We start from the raw sequence: 26,312 nt of genomic DNA, 5'->3' as shown, positions 1-26,312 counted from the left end.
TTTACAAAAGTCTGTTTGGTGACAGACTCATAAACAAACAAACTCTGTGACTCTTAGGGAGAGTTTTATATGCTTCATTATGTTGACACTATGTGTCGACATAGTTGACACATGTTTAACATTACATTATCAGATTAATTTCAAACACATTATATTAAAAGGCATAAAAGGTATGACTTGTTTATAATCATGTCGCCTCTTCCTGTCAAAGTCAGCATTTATAAATTAAAAGGTACAGTTTTCTCATGATCATTGGACACTTGAACAATCATTGCTGAAGAGGTCACATGGGAATCAGCAGAAAGTTAATGAATCCTATTACAAAAAGCCACACCTGCTGAATGCCTGAGAAGCTTATCTCACTCACATTTATATAAAAGAAATTTTCAAATTATCTTTTAAATTGTAAGTTAGGCATCAATATAATGGGTCAGGGTGGGGTCAAAGCATATGACCTTTAAAGAAGGAAGTAAGACAGGAGGAAGTAGAGAAATGGAAGAACAATACATTGGGTAAATCCATAATTACGTAACCCAGGAATCTCATCAGAGCTCTGTTTAAGCAAACAGGCTAGACCAGTTGTTAATAAAACATTTAATTTACAAATTATTTTATGATCAAAACTGTTTACTATTGTGGACTATTGGTGTTTCAAAAGAAATATAGAGATTTTTCATAATTGTTCATGTCATTAATAGAACTGTCTTAGCTCTGTCCAGGCTTAACTCTAAGAACTGGCATGAAAACTGCTGACTGTTCCCAGGAGTCTGACCCTGCCTAGTTTCTTCTCTCCTCTCACCACCCTCCTCCCCTATTGATGCACAGGAACCAGCTGTGCCTTAACTGAGAGTTTGTGGTGTGCTCAGAATGATGTACACACATTTTCCTTTGCATTTATATCTTTATGTCTTGGTAGCTTTTTTGCCTGTGTAACAACTAAAGAAGGCACTTCATTCCTGATTAAGTGCATTTTACACAAAGTAAGAAGTAGAAATAAAGTTAGAGTCTGAAAAGTACTTTATTAGCCATGTTACTAATCCTTCTAGTTGAATTTATGTAACATCTACCAATATTTTTTCTTTTAATTTTATTCAAACCTTAGTTATACAGAATTGGACACCTTATTATGACTGGTCTTGGAGAAGGCATTTTTGTTTATTCTTTTGTGTGTTTATTAATAATAATAAGCAGCAGTACTTTTGAACTCACCACTCAACCTGGAATTGATACACTGAATGACTTATAACAGCCTCTGTGCTTCTCTCCCACCCATTACATTGGCCTGAATCTTGTGTTTATCATTCTCTTGATTTTATATATATAAAAGTTTTATGTATATATGATATATGCTGATCATATATATACACACATAAATAATATGCTTCTAAAAATATATACTTCTGGGGCTTCCCTGGTGGCGCAGTGGTTGAGAGTCTGCCTGCCAATGTGGGGGGTGCGGGTTCGTGCCCCAGTCCGGGAGGATCCCATGTGCCACGGAGCGGCTGGGCCCGTGGGCTGTGGCCACTGGGCCTGTGCATCCGGAGCCTGTGCTCCACAACGGGAGAGGCCACAACAGTGAGAGGCCCGCGTACCTCAAAAAAAAAAAAAAAAAATTCTATAAAATATATACTTCTAAAAATTGTTATATACATGTATCTGTGGTTTAGTTGTAGTTGTCTTTATTATATGAGTATCATGCAGTATGAAGTCATCTGGGACATGTTCTTTTTACTTGTAGTGTTACTAATATATTCATATTGTAGTATTTTATTGTGTAAATATACCATAATTTATTTGTCCATACCTCTGTGATGGCTATTTAGGCTGCTTCCAGTATTTTGTTTATTTTTAGTTATGAAAACTGTAGCTCTGGATATCCTGGCATGTGTCTCCTGGAGTTTCTCTTGGGTATATGCCTTGAAGAGGAATTGCTGATTTGTCAGTTATGTGAATACTCAACTTGAGATCATTGCAAGCAATGCATAAGAGATCCTATTTGCCCTCATCCTCTCTAACCCTTGATATTTTCATGAACCAAGATTATATTTAACCCTGTTGTGTCCATATCACCTGAGGTTCCTTCTTTTCCTTCTGCCTCATGAGGAACCATTTATACACGCTCAGTTGGTAAACACAGAAGTTAGAGAGGTAGGGATCAACACTTCCAACCTTAGAAAGGATTGAAGGAGAATCTCCACTTGAGTCAGCTTCATCTCCCAAGATCCTGGAATCAAATTTTGGTCAAAGAAAAGTAACATAACAAGCACATGAAAGTAGACCATTGGCCCACCATTGGCTTGGAACTGAGCCTCTTCTGAACCCAGTCACTGAGACTCTTGTTTGTACATCATTTGTCACAGCTCATTTACTCTATAATTCAATTTGAATTCCCAGGAAACAGATGAATGGATTTCTTCCTTCTGAATCTCAGTTTCTCCACTTTTCTGTCATTGTCACCAAAGGCAAGTTTGTCTGTCTGACACACAGTGAGGCCAAACAAACCAAAATTTTGGAGTTTGGAGTAGAGGAAGATTTATTGCAGGGCCATGCCAGGAGACGGTGGCTCGTGCCCAGAAAACCCTGAACTCCCTGAAGGGTTTCAGCAAAGCATTGTTACAGGCCAGGTGAGGGGTGGGTATCACAGGGTATGTGATCAGCTCATGCACAATTCTCTTGTTTGTTAATAGTGAGGTAACAGAGCAGTGTCACAGGGGTTAACATTATCAATCCTTAGGCTTCAGGAGGTGTGGGGGCTATGTGCTCATGGTCATCAAGTAGTTAACATCTTCCATTTGGTGGGGGGGAGGGGTTCACATCTGTAAAACAACTCAGGAAATGTGCATCAGATACTATTATCTAGGTACTTCAGAGAGCAGCGAAAGCAGAGGACATGGTGGAAGGGCATGCCCTGGGAAGGCCCTATAGGGTCCTGCTCCGTTACACCATTTCCCTATATTAGGTTCACTGATCTTTCGTTGTTTAGATCGTAGCTTGTGTATCCTACTGTCTTTCTCCCTGGCCTGTTTTCCCAGTAAGAAAAACTCATTTCTAAATTACTTCCTCTAGCCTCATTCCAACTTTCCTGACCCAGTTAGTCTCCTGATCAATATCCTTTCCCTGTCCTGCTTTCCACAAACATAAAAAAAGCAGTTATGATTATAATACTGTGAAAGAAAGAGGAGTTTCACAAATCTTTCTCTTTTCCTTCCGTGAGACTTATTCTATCTAGCCTTTAATCCTTTCTATTTTTTTCCCCAATGCTATAGAGCAATTTAGCCTTTGGAAGAAATTTATTTTATTGTATGAACTTTAGTTAGCCTACAGTTTTTCTTTTCCTTGATACAACTTACTACTATTGCCCTTACTAGATATTCTTTAACACACACGTGAAAGGAAGATAGGCAGGCAACTTTTCATAAGCTGGAAGAAATTAGGGGAGGAAAAAAGGGAATTAAGAAGATCAAAGGAGCTGTGATTAGTGAAACACAAAAGAGTCCAGGGCTTTGCTGGAAAGGTGTGAAGAAAGGCATGAAAAAGATATTAAGACAGTTTTTTATGCCGAGCACCAATGTCAGCTGAGATAGCTTGATCACTGATGAGAAAATGATGACAACAATACAAGGTGGAGTCACTTCAGACTGAGGGATTAAGAGGGAAGCAATTTGTAATGATCTCTTCAGACACACCAAATGTTAACAAATAATGTGTTCTCAATTTAAGTAGTGGCTACACAGGAAAAAAATGGCTTGCTTATTTATTTATTTACTTACTTTTTTTTCTTTTTGGCTGCACTGGCTCTTCGTTGCTGCGCACGGGCTATCTCTAGTTGCGGCGAGTGAGGGCTACTCTTTGTTGTGGTTCTCGGGCTTCTCATTGTGGTGGCTTCTCTTGTTGTGGAGCACGGGCTCTAAAGCACGCAGGCTTCAGTAGTTGTGGTGGGTGGGCTTAGTTGCCCTGCGGCATGTGAGATCTTCCTGGAACAGGGATCGAACCTGTGTTCCCTGCATTGGCAGGCAGATTCTTCATCACTGGACCACCAGGGAAGTCCTTACTTATTTATTATGACTATATATTTTAGAACAGTTTAAGGTTCACAGCAAAATTAAGGGGAATACAGAGATTTCCCATATACCTCTGGCCCCATTATCAATCTCCTGATACATCATTATCACTCAAATTTCATAGTTTAACTTGTGGTTCACTCTTGGTGTTGTACATTCTGTGGGTTTGGATAAATGTATAAAATTAGGGTATCATACAGATTATTTTCAATGTCCTAAAAATCCTCTATGTTCTGCCTACTTACCACCCCTTACCTCTAGTATATTTATTTAACAAAATAATTCAACATGAATTTCTTGGTTGGCCTTTCAGGATATTAAATATGTGAATTACTTTGCAAAATTAAATTTTTAAACTTTCCACACACTTAATGGTTTAAACAGGGACTGACTACAAAATAACCATCACAGTCTACAGAAAATGAATAACATGAAGAAAGTTAGGTGGCTGCAGTATCCATGGTAAGAGGAGACACAAACCCTGAACCATCAGATTATTAAGAAAAAGAATATCTAAGTGCTTAGATGCTAAGTTGCCTTGGAGCAGAGGGAAAAAAAACTCATGTGGAGTAAATAGTAGAAGAGGACTCAGGTCCTCCTGTGCCTACAATTGTACTAATTGGTCCCCTAAACACTGCTCAGGTGCAAGGCCCTCTCCTTAATCCCCACATCCACTGGGGGCTGCTGAGAATGCACCAGCCTCACATCTCAGAGCTCCTCTAGTTAAGTAAGCCCTCGCAGGTGTACTCTCATCCATCTCTGTGATTCCTGTCTCCCTGATGAACTTCTCTTTTCTCCCTTCCCTTCCAAAATCTTCCACAGAGCCCACTGGATCTGTTTTTTGATAGGCAAAATTTCCAGTGTTTTCACTTTACTTATAGCATTTCCCCTCAGACTCCTGGCCTTAGCTTAAACCTGAGGACAACAGCTCTCTTGCAGCCTTCTCCCACAGCTCAAGTATCTCAAGATTGGGAGTTGCCATGGTACCCTTACTCTACACTGAAACCTCCAGCCTTGTCTCCATTTTTATGTGCAAATCATTTGAGGTTACTTATACTACTTATATCACCTCTGTCCCCTCACTGTTGTCATCAGTCAACCTCTAGGCCGCTTCTACCCAATATTGAAGACTTCAAAATCTTTTTTCTATACCCCAGCCCTGACATCACACTGAGTGACTATCAAAGTTTACATTGCTGACCTAACCAATTCCCTAGCCTGTTAGTTCCTAGAATTCTGTGCTTTCAATCCCTTCCACCTCCACCGTACTTCAGTCTCCAAGTCCCATGACCACATCCTGGACCTCGACCTTGTCATTCCACAGAAGTGTCTCATCTACGATAATAGGGTTGGATTTAGGACTCTCTGTTCAAAGCCTCCTAACTTACTAGCTCTCTCATTCAGTTGTTTCTCCTACATCTATTCTTCACAGGGAACTCCGACTCCCCCCATTCATCAGTCCTCTCTGTTTTCCTTCCATCCCATCCAACTTAATTGTTACTGTTTATCAGTCTAAATAATACTTCAACTCCTTGCTTTCTATTCCATCCAAATGGATGGATCCCACTCTGCTTGATTCCAGTGGTTTTCTTCCTCTCCATAGAATCCAAGCTGTTCAGTGTTACAGTGAAAAAATATAACAAAACCTCAAATCTTGGGGCCACTCTTAATTCATGGTCTCAATCTTCAGCTGTATGCTATTCACCCATACTTCTACTTTATTGATTAAGAGCCTGTGTTCTGGAGACAGGTGGGATCCATTTGAATCTTGATACCAACTCCAGCACTAACTAGCTGTGTTACCTTAGGTGAGCCACTTAACTTCTCTGTGCCTCAATTTCCATATCTGTAAAACAAGATAATAAAGTATCTACTTCATATGGCTGCAGAGAAGATTAAATGAGTTAGAGCAATGAATGAATGATACATAACAACTTCTTGTTGGGTTTGTACATTATTATTATTGTTTCTTTAATTGGATTTCTGTTTTATTCTTTCTAGTAGTTATTTTTAACCTTTTCATGTGTTCCTTCTACTTAGAACCCTCTTCCTCCTGACCCACCCACACTTATTTGGCTGACTCCCACTCATTCTTTCAGTCTCAGCTTAGATTTCATTTTTTTTCTGAGAAGTCATACCCTATCTTACTCTGTAACCCTACATTTGGGTTAAGGGTCCTTTCTCCGTACTCTCATAGATGTACTTCCCCCATCATACTATTTATCACTCTGTGTTATAATCGACTGTAATCCCCTTGAGAGATCTAGATATATCTTGCTCTTGGTTGTATCCTTAGCATCTAGCACAGAACTGGCACATAGGAAAAAATCAATATATATGTGCTAAATAAATATGTGAATAATATTTGAAAAAATGAAGATCCAGCCAAGACTGTGAACTCCCTTGGGGCAGCCATTATGTATTATCTTTGGATCACTTTTAATGCCTAACAAAGATTCTTGTAATACTTAGGAATCAATAAATATTTTTCAAATAATCATTTTTCTATGTCTCTTGAAAGTTGTTTTTAAAATTCCAAAGGATTCATACTCTTTATCAATTTGCTTCTTCTCTACATGTCAAAATAGTCTCATTCTGCAACTCAACTAAAAAATAATCTTCTCCAGGAAGCTTTTACCAATCCCTTTGTTCTGGTTATCTATTGCTGTGTAACAAACTACCCCAAAACTTAGTGGCCTAAAACAACAATCTATTATTACACCTCACAGTTCTGTGGGTGTTCTGCCATGTGCCTGGGGCTGCAGTCGTCTGAAGGCTTGACTAAGCTGGATGTCCAAGATGGCGCACTCCCATGGCTGGCAGTTTGTGTTGGTTGTTGATGAGTGAAACGCTCAGCTGAGGCTCTTAACTAGAGCAACTGCATGGGTACTGTCCATGTGGCTTGGGTTTCTCACACATAACAGCCTCCAGATAGGTACTCTTCTTATATGATCACTGGCTTCCAAAAGTCAGGAACCAGAAGCTTCCAGGCCAGCTAAGGACTATGCCTGGAAATGGCTCAGGTGTCACTTCTACTGCATTTTATTGATCAAGGCTATCACAGGCCCTCCTAGATTCAAAAAAGTGAAGAAATAAACTCCATTTCTTGCTGAAGGAGTGTTGAGATCAGATAACAGAAGAGGTATTGTTATGACCATCTTTGAAAAATACAATCTGCTAGATCCCTTAAGGCAAAATTAATCCCTTTCTTGTATGTTCTGTAAGACTTCCTTTATTCCTTTTTTTTTTCCTTTCTTTTAACATTGATTTCCACCTCTGGGCCGAGAATTATTTTGCAGGGAAAGGTATCTCAATCTATGTACACAAAACATTGGGTAAATGGAATAAAATTATATGACTAAAACATATAATTATTTTAAAAGTATATATAAATGTTTTATGATTAAATTTATTATATATTTTTTTAACCAACCCATATATGAAATCCAGATACTGGGGGGGATCTGCAAAATTTTTATATAAAATTTACTAAACATTGATTAGTTTATGTTTGTCTCTTCTTGAACTAGATTAAACTAGATTGAACTAGATTGACACCTGAACTAAATTACGTGTCAGTGGGCCTGAGTACTTAGCTTGACAATCTTCAGATCCCTAAAATCTAGCAGATTAAGTCATGCATAACAGATGCTCAATATAATTTGTCTTGGTTTGGTTACAAATTTTATTTAAAAATGTAATCTCTACCATTCATTTATACATTCAACAAATATTGATCAGGTACTTATTATGTTGCAAACACAGTGGTTTTGGCCAGGGATAAAATGGTGAACAAAAACAATTTGCAGCTTAGTGGGGTAGACAGATATTGATTACAGAATCACCCTAAGGATGTAAACTTTCAATTGTGATAAGCACTTTGTATTAGTTTCCTAGGGCTGCCGTAACAGAGTACCACAAACAAGTGGTTTAAAAAATAAATATTTATTGTTTCACAGTTCTGGAGGCTAGAAGTCTAAAATCAAGGTGTCAAGAGGGTGGGCTCCTTCTGAGGGATGTGAGAGAAAGATCTGTTCCGGGTCTCTCTCCTTGGCCTGTAGATGGACGTCTTCTCCCTGTGTCTCTTCACATCATCTTCCCTCTATGAATGTTTCAGTATCCAATCCCCCTTTTTATAAGGACTCCCATCATATTGTATTGGATTTGGGGGCACCCTAGTGACCCCATTTTAACTTAATTACTTCTGTAAATACCTTGTCTCCAAATAAGGTCACACTGAGTTACTGGGGTTAGGACTTCATCATATGAATTTGGGGGGGGGCACAATTCAACCCTTAACATTTCTCAAAGGAAAAGTCTGTAGTGCTATGAGAACTCATAAGAAGGGGTTTGAGGTAGTTAGAGTGGTTGAGGAAGGCTTCCTTAAGGAAGTAAACCTGAGTGGAGACCTGAGGATGAATGGGCATTTACTAGAAAAAGAGGAAAGAGAAGAAGATTGTTAGCCACAGAAATCTTTTGGTGAGGGAGAGCATGATGAGTACAAGCAGCTGAAAGAAGACTAGCAAAGCTAAGGCAGAACAGTGATGTGATCTCCATAACGTAAAAATATTATGGAGAAAATCTTAGGCCTACAATGATGTCATTTTTCTCTGAGAAGATTATGTTTGCTTCTGTCAGGTGGCTGTGGTTACCAGAAATCCCAGATGAACATAATCCAATCAGGGCTAGAGATGATTCCTAAGCCTACTTTGGTCCTTTTGATCATTGATTTATTTCCAGTTTACCATACTTCTAAGATATACCTGTTTAGGGTCCTAACCCAAAGCCTGGGCATTTATTAAACCCTCCTGAACAGGAGGTTGGGGTACATGTCCTAAACTCCAGATTTTGTCCTTCTAACTTCATGAATCTATCAAAAATTCTGTTGAAATTCTTTGTCTCCCCTGTAATCAGTACATAACCCTAGATGTTGTTCCAAGTGCCAAGTTCACCTGCCTGGGCTTCCTTTTTCTCTTAGCAGAAGATTTCATTCAAATGACCTGTTTCACTATTACACCAAATGGCTGCTTGTAGAGAATCAATGGTCAAGAAGTCAGATGAATGCTGGTAGAATAAAAAGGAAACTTGACATTAATCAAGCACAATGATTATGATAACTAGCAGCAGAATGGTGAAAATGAAAAGAGATGGATAGATGGAGAAACATTACAGGGTAGAATTGGCAGAACTTGGAATGGATTGGATGTGGAGAATGAGAGAGAGAGGTGTCACAGATGACTCTTAGATTTCTAGCTTGAGCAACTGGATGGATGAGATGTCATTCATTGAGACACCCCATCCATCCCATGTGAAGAGAACTGACACAATTTGGAACAAGGATCACAAGTTTCAATTTGTATCTGTTGATTCTGAGGTGCTTTGAGACATTTAAAAAGGTACATCAATTAAATATCTATATGCATGAGCTCAAAAAAGAGATCTGAGCGGGAGATGTAAGTTTGTGCATCACCATGGATGTGGAAGATAGACCAGGATGGAGGCTTAAGAAGCCCCAACATTTGATTGTCCTTCTTTGCAAGGGTGAAAGACAGAAAGAGGAAATGGCCAGAGATGTATGGAAAAAAAACAGAAAATGAAGGAAATTTAGTGTTTCAAGAAGAAAGATTAGTTAACAGTATTGAATGCTGCTGAAAATTCGAGTGTGATAATTAAATATAGATGGTGTTCTCTAATTTAAGTTGCTAGTGGTGAGGCATTAATCACTGCAACCTATATAAAGCTATTTAGGAGGGCAACACTATAAAGCTTTGAGAAGACAATAAACAAAAAGTTGTTATAATCTCAAAGTAGGGAAAGATTTCTTAAGCAGGATACCAAATACATTAATGATAATGTAAGATTCTTAAATGTGACTACATTAAAATAGATTCTCATCATTAAAGATACTATATAGTTTAAAAAGCAAGCCACAGAATGGAAGAAGATATTTGCAACATTTAAAAATGACAGACCCTGTACTCAGATCTCTGAATAGCTCAAATGATCGATAGAAGAAAAAACAGACAGCTCAACTGAAAATGGGCAAGACAGACACTTTACAAAAGAGGAGATGCAAATAGGTAATCAATATATGAAAAAGTGTTCAATCTCTTTATTAGTAACTATTTATTTATGTAAATTAAACCTATACTCCTCCTCACCTTACCCAACCACTATTATGTTTAAAAGTTTGAGAACACCAAATGCTGGCAAAGATGAACTCTCAGAAGCTGCAGGTAGGAAAACACATTAGTATAAAATTTTGAAACAGTTTGGCATAATAAAGGTGAAGATACATAAACCTTTGACCAGGGATTCCACTTCTGTGCATAAAACCCTAGAGAAAAATCATGCACATGTGTACCAGGATACATGTACAGAAATGTTCTTTACAGCATTGTTAATTAACCCAGGCCATTAATGCACAGTATACACATATATCAAACCATTACCCTGTATACCTTAAATTTATACAATTTAATCTCAATAAAAGTGGAAAAAATAATATTCTCAGGACAGAAACAACTCAAATGTCCTTCAACAGTAAAATGGTTAAATAGTCTGTGAGATTTCACATAATGAAGAATCATACAGTAATGAAAATGAATTTTATGCGAGATCATATGGATGGATCTCATCAGCATATTATTGAGTTAAAGAAGCATCTGCAAAAAAAAATACACAAGTGTGATTCTAATTATCTGATTCAAAAGCAGACAAAATTAAATTATATTGCCTAGGGAGGTATACCTAAGTGGTAAAACTATAAAGAAGCAAAGATTGGTTATCACAAAAGTCAGAATGTTTACCTCTAAGTGAAAGTTTGGGGATTGTAACTGGGGAGGAGTTTGGGGGAGCTATAGGAGATTGGCAATGTTCTACTTTTTGATCAGAGTGGCTATACGGGTGTTCACTTTCTAATTATTCTGTAAACTGTACACATGGTTTATGATTGTTCTGTATGAAAGTTATATCTCATCATATAAAAGTAAAAAAAAAAAGAAAAAACAAAACTTCCTTGAAAATTATACCACTTAATCTTGAGTTAATCCCATTATTTTTGCAAATGGTGTTTTCCAGTAGTGATTGAGTAAATCAGTGTGATGACTGAGGCTATGACCACACAAGATGTTGCATTTAGCCAGCAAAAATTCTCTGTATTTGTGGAATCAGATAAAAATATGAGAAAAATTTCTTTGATTCCTAGGTTGGATCATTAAATGCATGCTTCCTTGCCAAGAGGAATTTCCAAGTTAATGTATATGAAGCTAGAGAAGGTAAGACAATACTGAATAATGTGAGATGTTGTTCTGATTCTTTGACTTCTTCCTCCTTAGAATTTTTTCTTTTTTTTTTAAACATCGTTATTGGAGTATAATTGCTTTACAATGGTGTGTTAGTTTCTGCTGTATAACAAAGTGAATCAGCTTTACATATACATATATCCACATATCCCCTCCCTCTTGCATCTCCCTCCCACCCTCCGTATCCCACCGCTCTAGGTGGGCACAAAGCACCGAGCTGATCTCCCTGTGCTATATGGCTGCTTACCACTAGCTACTTATTTTACATTTGGTAGTGTATATATGTCCATGCCACTCTCTCACTTCATTCCAGCTTACCCTTCCCCCTCCCCGTGTCCTCAAGTCCATTCTCTACATCTGCATCTTTATTGCTGTCCTCCCCCTAGATTCTTCAGAACCTTTTTTTTTTTTTAGATTCCATATATATGTGTTAGCATACGGTATTTGTTTTTCTTTCTGACTTACTTCACTCTGTATGACAGTCTCTAGGTCCATCCACCTCACTGCAAATAACTCAGTTTCATTTCTTTTTATGGCTGAGTAATATTCCATTGCAGATATGTACCACATCTTTTTTATCCATTCATCTGTCAATGGACACTTAAGTTACTTCCATGTCCCTGCTATTGTAAATAGAGCTGCAGTAAACATTGTGGTACATGTCTCTATCTCTTTTTTTTAAAAAATTATTTATTTATTTATTTTATGGCTGTGTTGGGTCTTCGTTTCTGTGTGAGGGCCTTCTCTAGTTGTGGCAAGTGGGGGCCACTCTTCATCGTGGTGCACGGACCTCTCACTATCGTGGCCTCTCTTGTTGTGGAGCACAGGCTCCAGATGCGCAGGCTCAGTAGTTGTGGCTCACGGGCCCAGTTGCTCTGCGGCATGTGGGATCTTCCCAGACCAGGGCTCGAACCCGTGTCCCCTGCATTGGCAGGTGGACTCCCAACCACTGTGCCACCAGGGAAGCCCCTACATGTCTCTTTTTGACTTATGGTTTTCTCAGTGTATACGCCCAGTAGTGGGATTACTGGGTCGTATGGTAGTTCTATTTTTAGTTTTTTTAAAGAACCTGCATACTGTTTTCCATAGTGGCTATATCAATTTACATTCCCACCAACAGTGCAAGAGGGTTCCCTTTTCTCCACACCCTCTCCAGCATTTACTGTTTGTAGATTTTTTGATGATGGCCATTCTGACCAGTGTGAGGTGATACCTCATTGTAGTTTTGATTTGCATTTCTCTAATGATTAGTGATGTTGAGCATCCTTTCATTTGTTTGTTGGCAACTCCTTAGATTTTAAAAAGAAAAAAAATTAAAAAGATGCACTGTTAGATTTCATTAAAAACCTCAACTATCTAAATTTAATTTAATGCAAATATATTACTCTCCATGTTTTCTTTAAAAGAGTTAACAAGGTCTTTTAATTTGGCCCAGATGGCACCAGTTTTTCAGGTGCTCTATGCTCATCCTGTATTAGGATATAAGAAAGTGTGTGTAACATGGGGTTTACTTCCAATATCTTAGATATCCGAGTGACTAAATTTGCACGTGGAAGAAGCATTAATTTGGCCCTTTCTTATAGAGGACGACAAGCCTTGAAATCCATTGGCCTGGAAGATCAGGTACCTTGTTAACGCATTTTCCTTCTAGAAAATAACACCTGCTGTTTTTCAACAACTGCACGGTCTTGATTTCTCCTAGGTCAAAGCACCACTTAATGCCAAAAAAACCTCTGCATGAGAGCTCATTTTACAAAGGTTTTCAAACTTCTAAATTTCACAACAGGGTGAACATTTTACACTTGAGGCACCTGGGGGGACCAGAGCAGGTTGTGGGGCAGGCAGATACTGTATCAGGTGGGAACTTGATCATCACTTCTGACACTGGGCTCTCAACAGTATCGTGAACCTCTGCCTACAGAAGTGTGATCTGAGATGGCATCCAGGGTGCAAGTAGGCAGGCGAACTCCATTCTTTTGACTACTTAGGCTCATAATCTCTTATCCACAACTCTGTACTCCAGAAGTTCTGGGACTAGAAAGCTTTTTCATCACCCACTCAGCAGAAAACTTGACCTGATGTGAGGCTTTTTACAGCCTTTTTAAAAAAATCTCATTTCGTGTGAATGTGTTTTACTAAAGAAATATTGTGTTATGGGGCAGTGCCCTAGACTCCTCTGTGTGTCATATAATAACCACATATGCACTACATTGCCTATCTAAAATTTGAAAACTTCTGAATTCGGAAACCAATGAGCTCTCAGTGTTTGGATTGTGTGCCTGTTGCAGATTTTCCTTATATGGATTCAATGTTGCCAAACTTATCACTATCATGTATCTTGGAAATGTGAAGAGAAATAATATATTTTTATTGATAGTATTTTTGCAACAGTGTGTCTTTGAAATGATATATAAGTCAATATAACTGCCATTTGCATTTCCACATTTTTCTTAGGCATGTGTAGGAAAACACTTTGCACTGGATTTCAGGAATCCTGGGATTTACTCCTCATGCATTACTCTCTTTTGTGATCATGAGAAAAATAACTTAATCTCTCTGACAATGAACCATTTCTTCGCTTGTAATATTTGATTTAGACCAAATAAACTTGACGTCTATTCTAAAATCTAAAGGTTAAAAAAAATCTAAAAAGTAAAATTTGCAAGAACATAGTTTTTATTGATTTTCTACCATACTGTGTTCTCATGGACCTTTACATTTTTTGATTTTTGGAAAATACTTGAATAATCACATTTTAAAATTGGTATCTATCTTATTTGCATGATGCCACATTATGGAAATTGAAATTGATATTTCTGATTTTATTTCAGATTGTATCCCAAGGTATCCCCATGAGAGCAAGAATGATTCACTCTCTTTCAGGAAAAAAGTCTGCAATTCCCTATGGGACAAAGTCACAGGTAGGTTTACCTGGAGATACTTTTTTTGTAAAATGGTAATAACTGAGTCTAATGTCTGGAACCTGCTACTTGCTTCTTGGCCCTGCCTTTCTTCTCTAACCCTATCTTTGACATTGCTTGCCTGTTTAGAATGCAAGAACATATACTAGTTAATTCATATGAGATGCTTAGAAAGGGCCCAGTCCCTAATAACCATTCAGTAATGGTTATTATTGTTATTGCTATTAGGCTGTTTTATGCCTCTATGCTTCACTCATACTGGCCTGGGATGCACTTTCCCTCCCATCTCCTTTCAACTAGATAGAGATTACCATGTATTTATTGTTAAGCATACTATACAAGAACAACGCTATGCAAACTTAAGTTTTATGATGCTATTGCCTAGCCCTGACTCTCTTGCCTCAAATTATTATTATTCTAGTTATAATAGAATTTATAGAATTAACTGGAAATGTTTCAGCATTGTATAATTTCTCAAACAGAGGCCAGATGATGATGTAGTGTTTAAGAAAGAAAATCCATTATCCTGCTTTGTGTTTTTCTTCTTATCTTTGAAATAGTAATGTACAGAGTTGGGCAAAGTATTTATTTTTATCTGATTACACTTTCTTTCTATGTTTATTTCTTTGAGAGAGAGAATGAATGTACCATAAATCTATCAACCATAGAAAAACCCCAGCTTGCTTTATCCAGCAATGTCTCATTTTGCAGAGCCCAAGTGAGGTTCATATTCTTCTGAGTCTCTGATATTCTGCAGAGTGTCCATTGTAGGTAGATCAGCACTTCTCAGACTCACCTGGGATCTTGTTAAAATATAGAGTCTGATTCTATAGGGCTGGGGTGGAAGCTGAGGTTCTACAAACCAAATTCACCCAGGTGGTATCCATGCCGCAGGTCCACGGACCACACTTTAGGTAGCAAGAAATAAAGCACATATGCTCATGGGAGTAAGGTCTTTGTGGATCTTGTGCTGATTAAAGAAGCTGAAGCACCTCATACTCATTAGGATGGCTACTATCAAAAAATAAGTGTTGGTGAGGATGTGGAGAAATAGGAACTTTGTACCCTGTGGGTGAGAATGTAAATTGGTGCATCTACTGTGGAAAACAGTGTGGTGGTTCCTCAAAAAATTAAAAATAGAACTACCACATGATTCAGCAATTCCACTTCTAGGTATATATTCAAAAGAACTGAAAGCAGGGTCTGGCAGAGATATTTGAACACCCATGGTCATAGCAGCATTGTTCTCAGTAGTCAACAAGTAAAAGCAACCAAAATGTCCACTGATGGATGGATAGATAAACAAAATGTGGTATATACTTCTGTGAGATAATAGAAAAAATACATACAGGTCTCTGTGCTGGTTCCTGACATAGGGCTCCTAAAACCCTTGTAATCTCCTAAGTGATAAAAACACTAGGAGCATCTTTTGTTATAATATTTGGTTTTTGGTTCCTTACACAGAGTTTCTAAATCCCTTGGAATTTCCTGGGTGACAGCAGTGTCTTTCCAGGTAACTCTGGATGGACTCCTGGATGGGGGCTGGTCACCAGAAAGACCAACTCATGATTAGAAGCTTGGAACTTTCAGACCCAACCCCCATTCTCCAGAGAGGGGAGAGGGGCTGGAAATGGCGTTAATTATCCATCATGCCTACATGATAAAGCCTCCATAAAAATCCCAAAAGTATGGGGTCCAGAGAGCTTCCAGGTTCATGAACACATGGAGGTACTGGGAGAGTGGCACACCCAGAGATGGCAAATACATACTTTATCCTATGCATCTCTTCCACCTAGATGTTCATCTGTATCCTTTATCATATTCTTTTATAATAAACTGGTAAATGTAAGTAAACTGTTTCCCTGAATTATGTGAGCCACTCTAGCAAATTGATTGAACTTGAAGAAGGGATCATGGGAACTTCTGATTTATAGCTGATTAGTCAGAAGCACAGGTGACAAACTGAATTTGCAATTGGCATATGAAGGAGGGGAATGGTCTTGTAGGGCTGAGCTTTTAACCTGTGGAATCTGACACCATCTCCAAGTTAGTAGTGTCAGAATAAACTGCAGGACACCCCCCTGGAGTTGCAGAGAATTGCTTGGTTTGAGGAAAACTCCCACATGTATGGTGTCAGAAGTGTGGTGAGTGTGGTAATAGTATGAGAGTAAAGGAGAGAGACACAGCAGAGGTGTAGGTTTTCTATACAACATAAAAAGCAATACCATTCAGCCTTGAAAAAGAAAGAAGTTCTGATATTCTACAACATAGATAAACCTTGAGTACTTTATACTAAGTTAAATAAGCCAGTCACAAAATGTTAAGTACTATATAATTCTGCTTATGTAAGGTATCTAGAGTAGTTATATTCATAGAAAGAGAAAGAATGGTGGTTGACAGGGCCTGGAGGAAGGGAGGAATGGGGAGCTATTATTTAATGGGGACAGAGTTTCAGGTTTACAAGATGAAGAGTTCTGTGGATGGATGGTTCTGATAGTAGTGCAACAATGTAAATGTATTTAATGCTATCGAACTGTATATTTAAAAATGGTTAAGATGGCAAATTTTGTGTGCGTTTAAAAAGTAATTGAAAAGTAAAACATTCCAACGACTAAGTGGGAATGAGGGGGTAGTGGGGAAGGACTAAAATTTTCTATTTAATGACTTTTTAGAAATAATAACCTGCTTATTTTGGCATTATGAAAACTTAGGTACAGAGTCTTAATACATGAGCTTGGCAGGGGAAAGAAGGGAAAGAAAGTCCACTGACCGTCTATAGTCAGATAAATGTCTTCAGATAATTAATATGTCCTGTTTAATTGGCCCCAAATTGAGCTTGGTGCTATAAGAAAGAAAAGAATTGCCTCTTCTTGATAGGCAAGTAAGATTTACACATGCAAGTCAAGTATAAACTTTACTACTAACTAAATGTATCTTTTCTGTAAGCAATAATTGTCCTCCTGTGCTATGCTAGCCATGCCCTGTGCTAGTTGCTGAGGAGCAGGAGAGGAGCTTGCAACCTGGGGAGGACACATAATAATAAAGTTCTTGTGAAAAGAACTCACCCAAGTGATGGCAGGAGCACTCAGCTATATGGTTCAGAGAGGGAGGAAAGCTTTCATTTTCAGAGAAGAGAAGGTGAGGCTTGAGACAGACATTTTGTTTAAATCTTAAATTGGCAGCAAAATAACACTGTCCCAATCAAATGACAGTCTATCTATGGAGGGACATTGGGTGAGACCAAATTTCTAAAAAATGTAAATTTTTAAGTGTCACGTGCGTCCAATGATGAGAAAACTTGCAACTACACTTTCGAATAACAGAATCTCACAGTGATCAGCAGCTTTAGATGCATTGACTCCAACCACCTTGGGGAAAGAAACAGGCTGCATGATCACGTGAGGTCAGCAGCAAGGGAGAAACAAGACAGGTTTCCTTACAGACAACAGCCAGCGGGCATGGTGTAGGAGGCCCTCAGAGGAGTGCTGGTAGTACTGCTTAGTTGCACTATTTCTTTTTGCTAAAATGAGAGCCACTCATAATAGTCATCCCACCTTTCTCTTGGATTAACATTGTGCTGAGGAGGTCCAATTCAGCATATCCATCCCTTCCCCAGAGATTGAAGCAATAAAGTATGAATAGATCAAGGAGTAAGATATGGTTCAAAAATAACAGGGAAGCTAGATGAAAAGAGTGACTTGGACCTGAGGCTAAAATTGACTTCCTTACCCTCACAGAGAGAGACAGACAGAGAGAGAGAGAGAGAGAGAGAGAGAGGAGCATTTTCATCACCAATGACTCCCCAGGAAGTTGAAAGTGTTGGTGGGAGTTCTCATTTTGGGGCCTTCAATATGGAAGGAGGAAATGATCCTTCCCCATCAATCTTGCCATTTCTCAATTCTTAACAATTGAGTTAATGCTAAATTTATAGCTTTGCATCACTGTCTTTATACTGGAGTCGAACATGGGGTCTCCTTATCTTTTAAGAACTATATAAAATTGCTTTGAATTGGTCGATTCCACAGACTGTGGAAGTGCAAAGCCATTCCCATGACCCCAGGATTTCTTCGAATGCTCAGGGAGCCTACCTACTGTCCTGTGGACTTCTTGGTGTCCACTCCCTCTCCTCTAGTATTGGCTGTGTACCATGATGGCCACACATGAAGCTCACCATTTTCACCATTTTCCACACAAAAAGCACTCACTCAAAATACACATGAATATGCTGAAGACTTGGGGGTCATGGAAGGTCCACCTTGCACAGGGCCCAGCAAACAATTTATAAATCTCTAGTGTGTACAGTTTGACCTCTGAAATCCTTTCTATACCCCCTTCTCTGAGCCTCCCTCCCCCAGCTGTTATCTCTCTGCCCTTTCTCCCTTGTGGTGACTGTCTTACTGGTTCCTCCCATTTCCCTCCCCAGTTGCCAAAATCAAAATACTCTCCAATATACAGAGCAGGTCAGAGTTCCACCAATTCTTCTTGATAAACTCCTATACCCAAAATACAGAAACGGTGCCCCCTTACTAGAAAACATTCTCATTTGAAGGCTTTCAGGACTAGAATGTAAACATTTTTTCCTAGCATATTTGAAAAAGTCAGCCCTGCAACTATCGTTTTACAAATCTCCAAAGGAGATTATCTTACTTCTTTTAGGTTTGGTTACAAGGGCCACTTTATAGCTCTTGACTTGTTTGTTCTTATTCTTACTTATATTATTCTTACTTATTCTTCACAAGATAAGCCTTTTAGAATATGTATTGGAGAAGTGAAGCTTGATGTGAGTGACTCTAACTTTTGGTTATAACAGGATACTGCCCAAAGATATGGAGTAGATTAGACCGGAACTCTCCCTGGCCTTCCTGCAGGACCGACAAGCCTGATAGGAATCAACTGAAAGGGAAAGAATATTTTCCTCACATTAATAAGCCTTCATAATTTGAATGTTTCCTAATATACTTTGAATAACAAGTGTGGTTTCTATGGAAATGCAATGATTAATAATGTAGAAGCCTAGAAAACAGCCATGAGGCAAAGAATGAAGACATCCCTGTTAATTTTAATTTATAGCAAAGACACAGGAAGCTCCTCCTCAGCAGTGCTACTACAGTCACTGCTTCTGTAGCATGACCAAGTTATTTTTACACCATGTATAGATTTAGCTGTTAATTTAAAAAGCCTATATTTGAATGAGGTGAAGACTAATAAATTACCATATTTGTGTTAAATGTTGTAATGTCCCATAATTTGGAAAATTATATGCTTTAAAATTTTAAAGCAATAGACTTGCCCTGAATTACAAGACTGCATTATGACTTTCATGAGCTCTAGATAGGCACTTTTGCCTTTGTGAGACCCTTTCTCTATAAAACAATAAATATTGAAAATTAGATTGTATGAGTGCATTGATATAAAGATTATATTAATCTTTAATATAATCCAGACTGGATTCATTCTTATATATACTCATTGTATTTATTTTTTCTCCTGATTTTAAAATAAACTAAAATTAAAATATTTTCATGAATCCCTGAAAATATCGTGGGCCCTCTGTACTGTCTGACCTTGCCTCATGGAACAGTTGGCCCTATGAAGTCAGAAACAACCAACACATGTTCCAGCTGGGGTCCACCTACTCCTAGCAACCCTCACCCCACCACAACCACACCACACACACACACACAGCCTTTCACACTGAAATGAAAGCTTTCAAAGTAGTTTCTTTGGGAAATAGTACATTTATTCTAGTAATGCTGTCATTTCTGAAGTTTTTTACACAGCTCGATTTGGAGACCTAAGATGAATATATGAGATTTATATTTGATTGTTAAAACAAAACTATCTTAGTGAAAATAATGTTTTTGCTACCAGAAAAAGGTTTGATTTTTGTAGTATCGAACCTAAGTTTAAACGTGAACATTGTATAACATGTATTTGATTAAAGCGTTTATAGAGAAAAGGTTACTTAGTTAAATGGTTATAAAACTGAGCTTGCAACCTTCTGCTAAATGATTAATATTTCCTGTTGCTGAGTAAATAAAATAGAAGCATATTTGTCCATTCTTCAGAAACAAACAGTATCTACTATATTTTTCTTGCAGTATATTCTTTCTATAAGCAGAGAAAATCTAAACAAGGATCTATTGACTGGTAAGTCCAGTGCTTTATTCACCAGTTGTCATTTTCTGTAAAGCACATGAGACTAATGATTGTCACATGATTTACTGAGATTTGTTTAATATTCCTTTTTTTGGGTTATTAAGAGTAAGACTATGTACAATACAAAGTGTTTATTTAAAAGTAGTGGTGATGCATCTTCCAGCTTCTCTTTTTCACTTTATCAGTGGTCTAAATAAAAATCATTTGTTCAGCGTGTATTGAATTTCTATTGTTTTCTAGGCACTGGATTGAATGAGAGTGCTCACTCCTCAGTGAAGAACTCATGGTCCAGTGGAACAACAGATATACAGATGTAACAATTTTCAAAGAGACAATTAGATTTTTTTATCAGAAAGATGAAACGCAATAGTGTGAAGGCTGATAGAGGGCTACAGTTTTTAGAGTATTATGATAATCCCTGTGTGCAAAAACAAGGCCCTGGACTAAAGCTATAGCCAAGTGGTTAGGGGGAGGTGTAGATTCAAGATATTTGTAGGAGACAAAACAGATTCAGGGTTAGGAGGCTGAGAAAGAGAAAGGTGTATATAAGCCTGAAGATTCTCATGTAACTAAAAAGACCTACCTATTAACTGAAAAGCCCCTGGATTGCAAATTAAATTTGTAGCTTGGATAATCAATCCAATCACATTCCATGTAGCCCTTTATCATAGTTTTTTCTTTTCTTCAGCATTTGTACTAAACAGATTCATTCCATGCAAAGCATGCCATTAGTATTTCTACTTTTTTTTAAAATCAATCAATCCCTCAATGCGTTCCAGCAGCCTTGGAGTTTTGGAGAGCAGAAGTTCCAACTATTTATCTGTGTTTCTCCTCAGTTCCCTACCCAGGGTGAGTTTGCAACATATCTGTTGAATTGAATTCAACTGAGAGGAGGAGTGATAGGGACGGTCACTCTAGTTGATTCACCAGGTACTTAAGAAATAGGGCTTAGTATTCTTCTTATTTCCATTTCTTTACTTGTAGTTGTAAGACTGACTTTTGGATGAGTAGATAGGTGGGGGTGGGCTAGGTTGCTTGGTATATTCATGTTGATCTTAAGAAATGAAACTACAAAACAGCTTTTTGAAAAAGTAGCATAGTGGACCTAAGATAATCTTTTAAGGGTATCCTATGAATTTATTGATAAAAATAATAGAAAATATTCACTGATGCACCAGGCACTATGTTAACTGCTTTATATTGCATCAATTTGTATAACCCTCCAAACAACTCTGAGAAGTGGGAATTATTTTTAACCTCAGTTTTATAGATGGTAAAGGAGGCTTGGAGAGCTCCACAGAGCAGCAGATTACACTGTTAATAAGTAGTAGAATCTGGATTTGAACTTGAGTCTGTCTATTCCAAAGTCCATGCTTTTAACTATTACAGTCACTGCCTCCAGTATTATATATAATATATGAAACACCTGCTAATAATAAGGAGCTCCAATCTTGCATGCTCCCCTGGTTTTCATTAGGGATGCACTGCACAGCATGCAATTTCATAAATGACATAAATATGTTGATAAAAAGAATGCTGAATCTCTTGACTCCTAAAGTTTGTTTGACATATAAAGTTCATTTACACAGCTCTTATTCCTTTACATGGCATCAGATGTGTGAGCCACCCATTCCACAGATAAACGCTCATTCCTTCTAATAGAAGAGCCTCACCTCTGAAAGTACTGTAACTAAATCATTTCCCTGAATCAGCTTTTCATGTAGGATTGTTTCATAGTTTACTATTTGGTGGGCTGTTAATAATTGTTAAGTAAAACAAACAGAAAAAGTAAATGTGGTCAAGTAAATTTGATGAACCCTGCATCAACTTAGTTTTAAAAGTCTTTTCTTACAGTACTTCTCAGGGCCTTTATTCTACTAGTCTGAAGTGTGGATTTTCTAGAGCAATGCTGTCTAAGATGTGACCACAAATGCCAGCCACATGTATAATTTAAAACTTTATATTAACCACATTAGAAAACCTAAAAAGAAATAGGTGAAATTAATTTTAATAGTATATTTAACCTAATATATCCAAAATATTATCATTTCAATGTACAATCAATGTAAGAAAGCTACTCATGAGACAGTTTATTCTTTTTATTTTTTGGTACTAAGTAGTCAAAACCCAGTGGGTGCATCACATCTCCATTCAGACCAGCCGCATTTCAAGCACTCTAGAGCCACATATATCTGGGGGCCAGGACAGCACAGCCAGGAGGGTCAGAGTATGAGCATTTCTCTAATGACTGACCACAGAACAATTATTTTGGGGAGCATATCACAGGACTAGTGCTCCATGGAAAATTCTTTGGGATATATTACTATACATCTAATTTGAAAATAAAATAAAATTTAATTTACAAAATGGTTGATTCCACAAACACATTTTGTGTTTGTATTGATAAAAGACACCCATAGTGGTTCAGGTAAACTCTGACTTCTCCAAGTTATTTGTCAAAAGGTTTCTTAAACATAGATCAGTCTTTGGCTTATCTCAGATTTCAATATTCTAAAGCTTCTAATCCCATGTCCAAGAATCTTAAAGTCTTCAGACCCCAAATCAAACTCAAGCAAAGCAGAACAACAACAAAAAAAAGACAAAACCTGAGATGAAAAGGAGAGATAAGTACAGTTAGGAATATTGAATTGAAAGTCAGGTCTCTGGATTACTTTTCCTAATTTTTTTACTTTGTATGATCTCAGGCATCTCGTCTTTCCCTCTAGGATCTTGGTTATTCCATATATAAGATGAAGAGTTTTGAAATAAATCATCTCTGAGGTCCATTCCAGCTCTAACACCTGCATTTTAATTTGTACTTTTAAGAACAATAAATAACCACTAATTATATATCTCCTGCCCATGAGAATTAATAGGAACAAAAATAAGTTTACTATTATGATAAGAACATAATTAATAATTCAGAAAATGAGATACACTATAGATTGTTAGCAGGCAAAGAAAACACAAATAATTTGAGTCTACTTATTACTCATTTTCCCCTAACTGTTGCAGTGTTTGATTACAAAAAGAATTAGTATCAATAATCTATATTTATGACAAATTGAGTCAGAAGTCTAGAGGACTTGCTAAAAAGAAATATAAAGTCAGACATAGTATGAAAAAGGAAGTTTGACTGAATATTTCCAATTACAAATTAAACCTTAAATTGGGGAAAACTTTTAAAATATATGATGACAGCTTCTTTCCTAGGGTGCCAACAATTACAGTGATATAAGAATTTGCATAATGGAATTAGATTTTTTTTTTGAGATGAAGATAGTTGATTTTTATTTATCTATTTTGCTACCAAATTATCCTGGAACATTTGCCAAATTGTTGTCAAATTACCTTTTAACTAAATCATTTTTACATTAGCAAGAATATCTATCACACTGTTCTCAGAAATTGATTAATATTTCAATTTGATTAAGTGAAATAAGAATTGGAATTTCATTTCTATTAGTTGTCTTTCTTTGTCTCCTCAGCTATTGAGAAATATCCGAATGCAAAGGTCCACTTTGGCCACAGACTATTGAAATGTAATCCTGAGGAAGGAACGATCACAGTGCTTGGGTAATCACCAGTTAACCTTTTGACTTCAGAGGTGAAGGGTTGACATGGAGAATTGTACCTGTAAACTTTGTTCTCTGGCTCCTTTGAAAGAATTAAATGATTAACAGGGTAATTCAAATAGTTTCTAGAACCAAGTAATTTTATATTGAAAATAGGTCTTAGATGCCTTCTGAATACTAGCACCAGCGATTCTTCCTGATTCTCCTGCTCACTCATCTTCTTATAGTATTTGACACTAGTAACCATACTCTGCTTCAAACACTCTCCTCCCTTGAAACAGATGACCCTCCGCTGCCCTGTTTCTCCTCCCCTCTTTCTGAATACTATTTGTCTGCCTCCCCTTGGCCGACTCCATTTCCTCTAGAGTTCTAAGCCTCACATCCCACTCGTGGGATATGTCATGGATTCACAGTTCATTCAACAACTACTTGTAAATTCACATTTCTATGATTAACATCTCCAGGCCAGGCCTTTATCTTCATTCTCAATCTTTATTTCAATCTTAATCAATATTAATTTCTCATTAAACACCTTCACAACTATTTGCCATAATCTCAAACACATCTAAAACCTTGATCATCTATTTGTCACCAAGCATCTCCCATTCCTGACTTCCCTAGTACTATTACCCAAATAATTAAAATCATCCTTGATGTAGCTCTTTCCTTATTTTCTCCCACTAGACCTATAAACATTCACCAATCATTCATACTTTCTGTTTGCCTCAGAGCCTATGTCTTCCTTCTTCCTGAGCACCACAATCCTTGGGCTCTCATCCCCACACATGCAGGCTACTACAGTCACCTTGTCCCTGTTTCTTTCCCATCTGCACTCTGGCTCCACCTCAATGTTTCCACTCCTAAGTAAGTTATCTTAAATTACCACTCTTTATACACCATCTCCCCAATGGAAAAAAATTGTTTTCTCCCATTTGCCAGAATAATGTATTTAAACCTTTCGTCTTAACATTCAAAATTCTCTTCTCTTCCCTTCCCAACTGTATTCTTTTCTTAAAGTCATCTTCTGATCCCCTCTGTTCAAGACAAATATGTTGCTCCTAGAAGATTCTGGTCACATCCCTATGGCTGTTCATACATTCCCTCCGTTTGAAACACTTTGCTTTCTTTTCAAGGTTCTCTTCCTTCATGCAGGGAACTCAACTCTTAGTCATGCTTCTGTGGCTTAGCATGTCTCTATTAATCAGTATGGTTGTGTGTTATCCTCATTCTCATAAGCAAACCCATGACTGGGACAATTGTTATCTTCATTTTATAACTATCCACTCAAAGTTCTAAATCAGATAGGTAAAAGTGAGTAGTGGTCCCATTAAGTCACTACTTTTTATACCCAATAGAGGTACTTCATCATTTTCACCACTAGACTTTTTTTTTTTGATGATTTATTTTATTTTTCAGACATGAGAAAGTTCCCAAAGATGTCAACTGTGACCTCATTGTAGGATGTGATGGAGCCTATTCCACTGTCAGAACTCACCTCATGAAGAAACCCCGCTTTGATTACAGTCAACAATACATTCCTCATGGGTTCATGGAATTGACTATTCCACCTAAGAATGGGGATGTAAGTCCTTTCCCTTTCTTTTCTTCTTTCTACAGCTCTCCTCCTCCCCCTGCCCCATATTAGTATAGAAGCATATTCTAGTGCAGTTGTTCTCATAGCATATCTTGATCCATGCCACAAGTATTCTGTAATTAATAATAAATTGGATGTACATATATCTCTTTAATAATATCACTCTCACTCCCTTACCTTTTGATATGTTTTCTTGAATGGGGAAGAAAGGAGAGGAATTACAACTACTTTATTGGAAACACACAGGGGATTTGTCTTACACAATAATATCATTTTTCTATTATCTCTTGGGAGAAAAAAATTGGGTTGGGAATCAACTATGTATACTGACAATCCAGAGTTCTCATACTCATGATTAAATGAAAAAGTTATTAAATAAAGCAAACAGCAAGTTGTTGCAAAGAGATTTGTATTGCATGTTTCTCATTCCCTGCTTCCCATGTTAAACCATATGTGGCTAGAGGGAAATATGTAGTATGTATATTGTGTATTGTCATAAGCAAATAAATGTAGGAATTTAATAAGGAAAATTAAAACACCAACAGAAGCAATGAGGATCTTGGCTTATCAGAAATGAAAAGTAAACAGCATTAGTTAAATTGTTGATTTGCATATAAAACATACATTTTTAAGGTACTGATTTAGTCTATACTATTTGAAATTCAGACATCTATGAAATAGTTTGTCAGTTTGGGATA

At 37.4% G+C, this 26,312-nt stretch overlaps 1 protein-coding gene across 1 annotated transcript in view; it reads left to right on the top strand.

Annotated features, from left to right (window-relative positions):
* KMO (kynurenine 3-monooxygenase) overlaps window positions 1-26,312 on the top strand; it is a 54,558-nt gene that overhangs the window by 9,635 nt on the left and 18,611 nt on the right. Inside the window, 6 exon segments of the mRNA XM_060088391.1 lie at window positions 11,269-11,338; window positions 12,891-12,988; window positions 14,197-14,286; window positions 20,388-20,436; window positions 23,934-24,021; window positions 25,437-25,602. Coding sequence (XP_059944374.1) covers window positions 11,269-11,338; window positions 12,891-12,988; window positions 14,197-14,286; window positions 20,388-20,436; window positions 23,934-24,021; window positions 25,437-25,602 — 561 coding nt within the window.

This window comes from Mesoplodon densirostris, chromosome 2 (genome assembly GCF_025265405.1).
Source record: "Mesoplodon densirostris isolate mMesDen1 chromosome 2, mMesDen1 primary haplotype, whole genome shotgun sequence".
NCBI lineage: Eukaryota > Metazoa > Chordata > Mammalia > Artiodactyla > Ziphiidae > Mesoplodon > Mesoplodon densirostris.
This window is presented reverse-complemented; position numbering and strand designations above follow the sequence as displayed.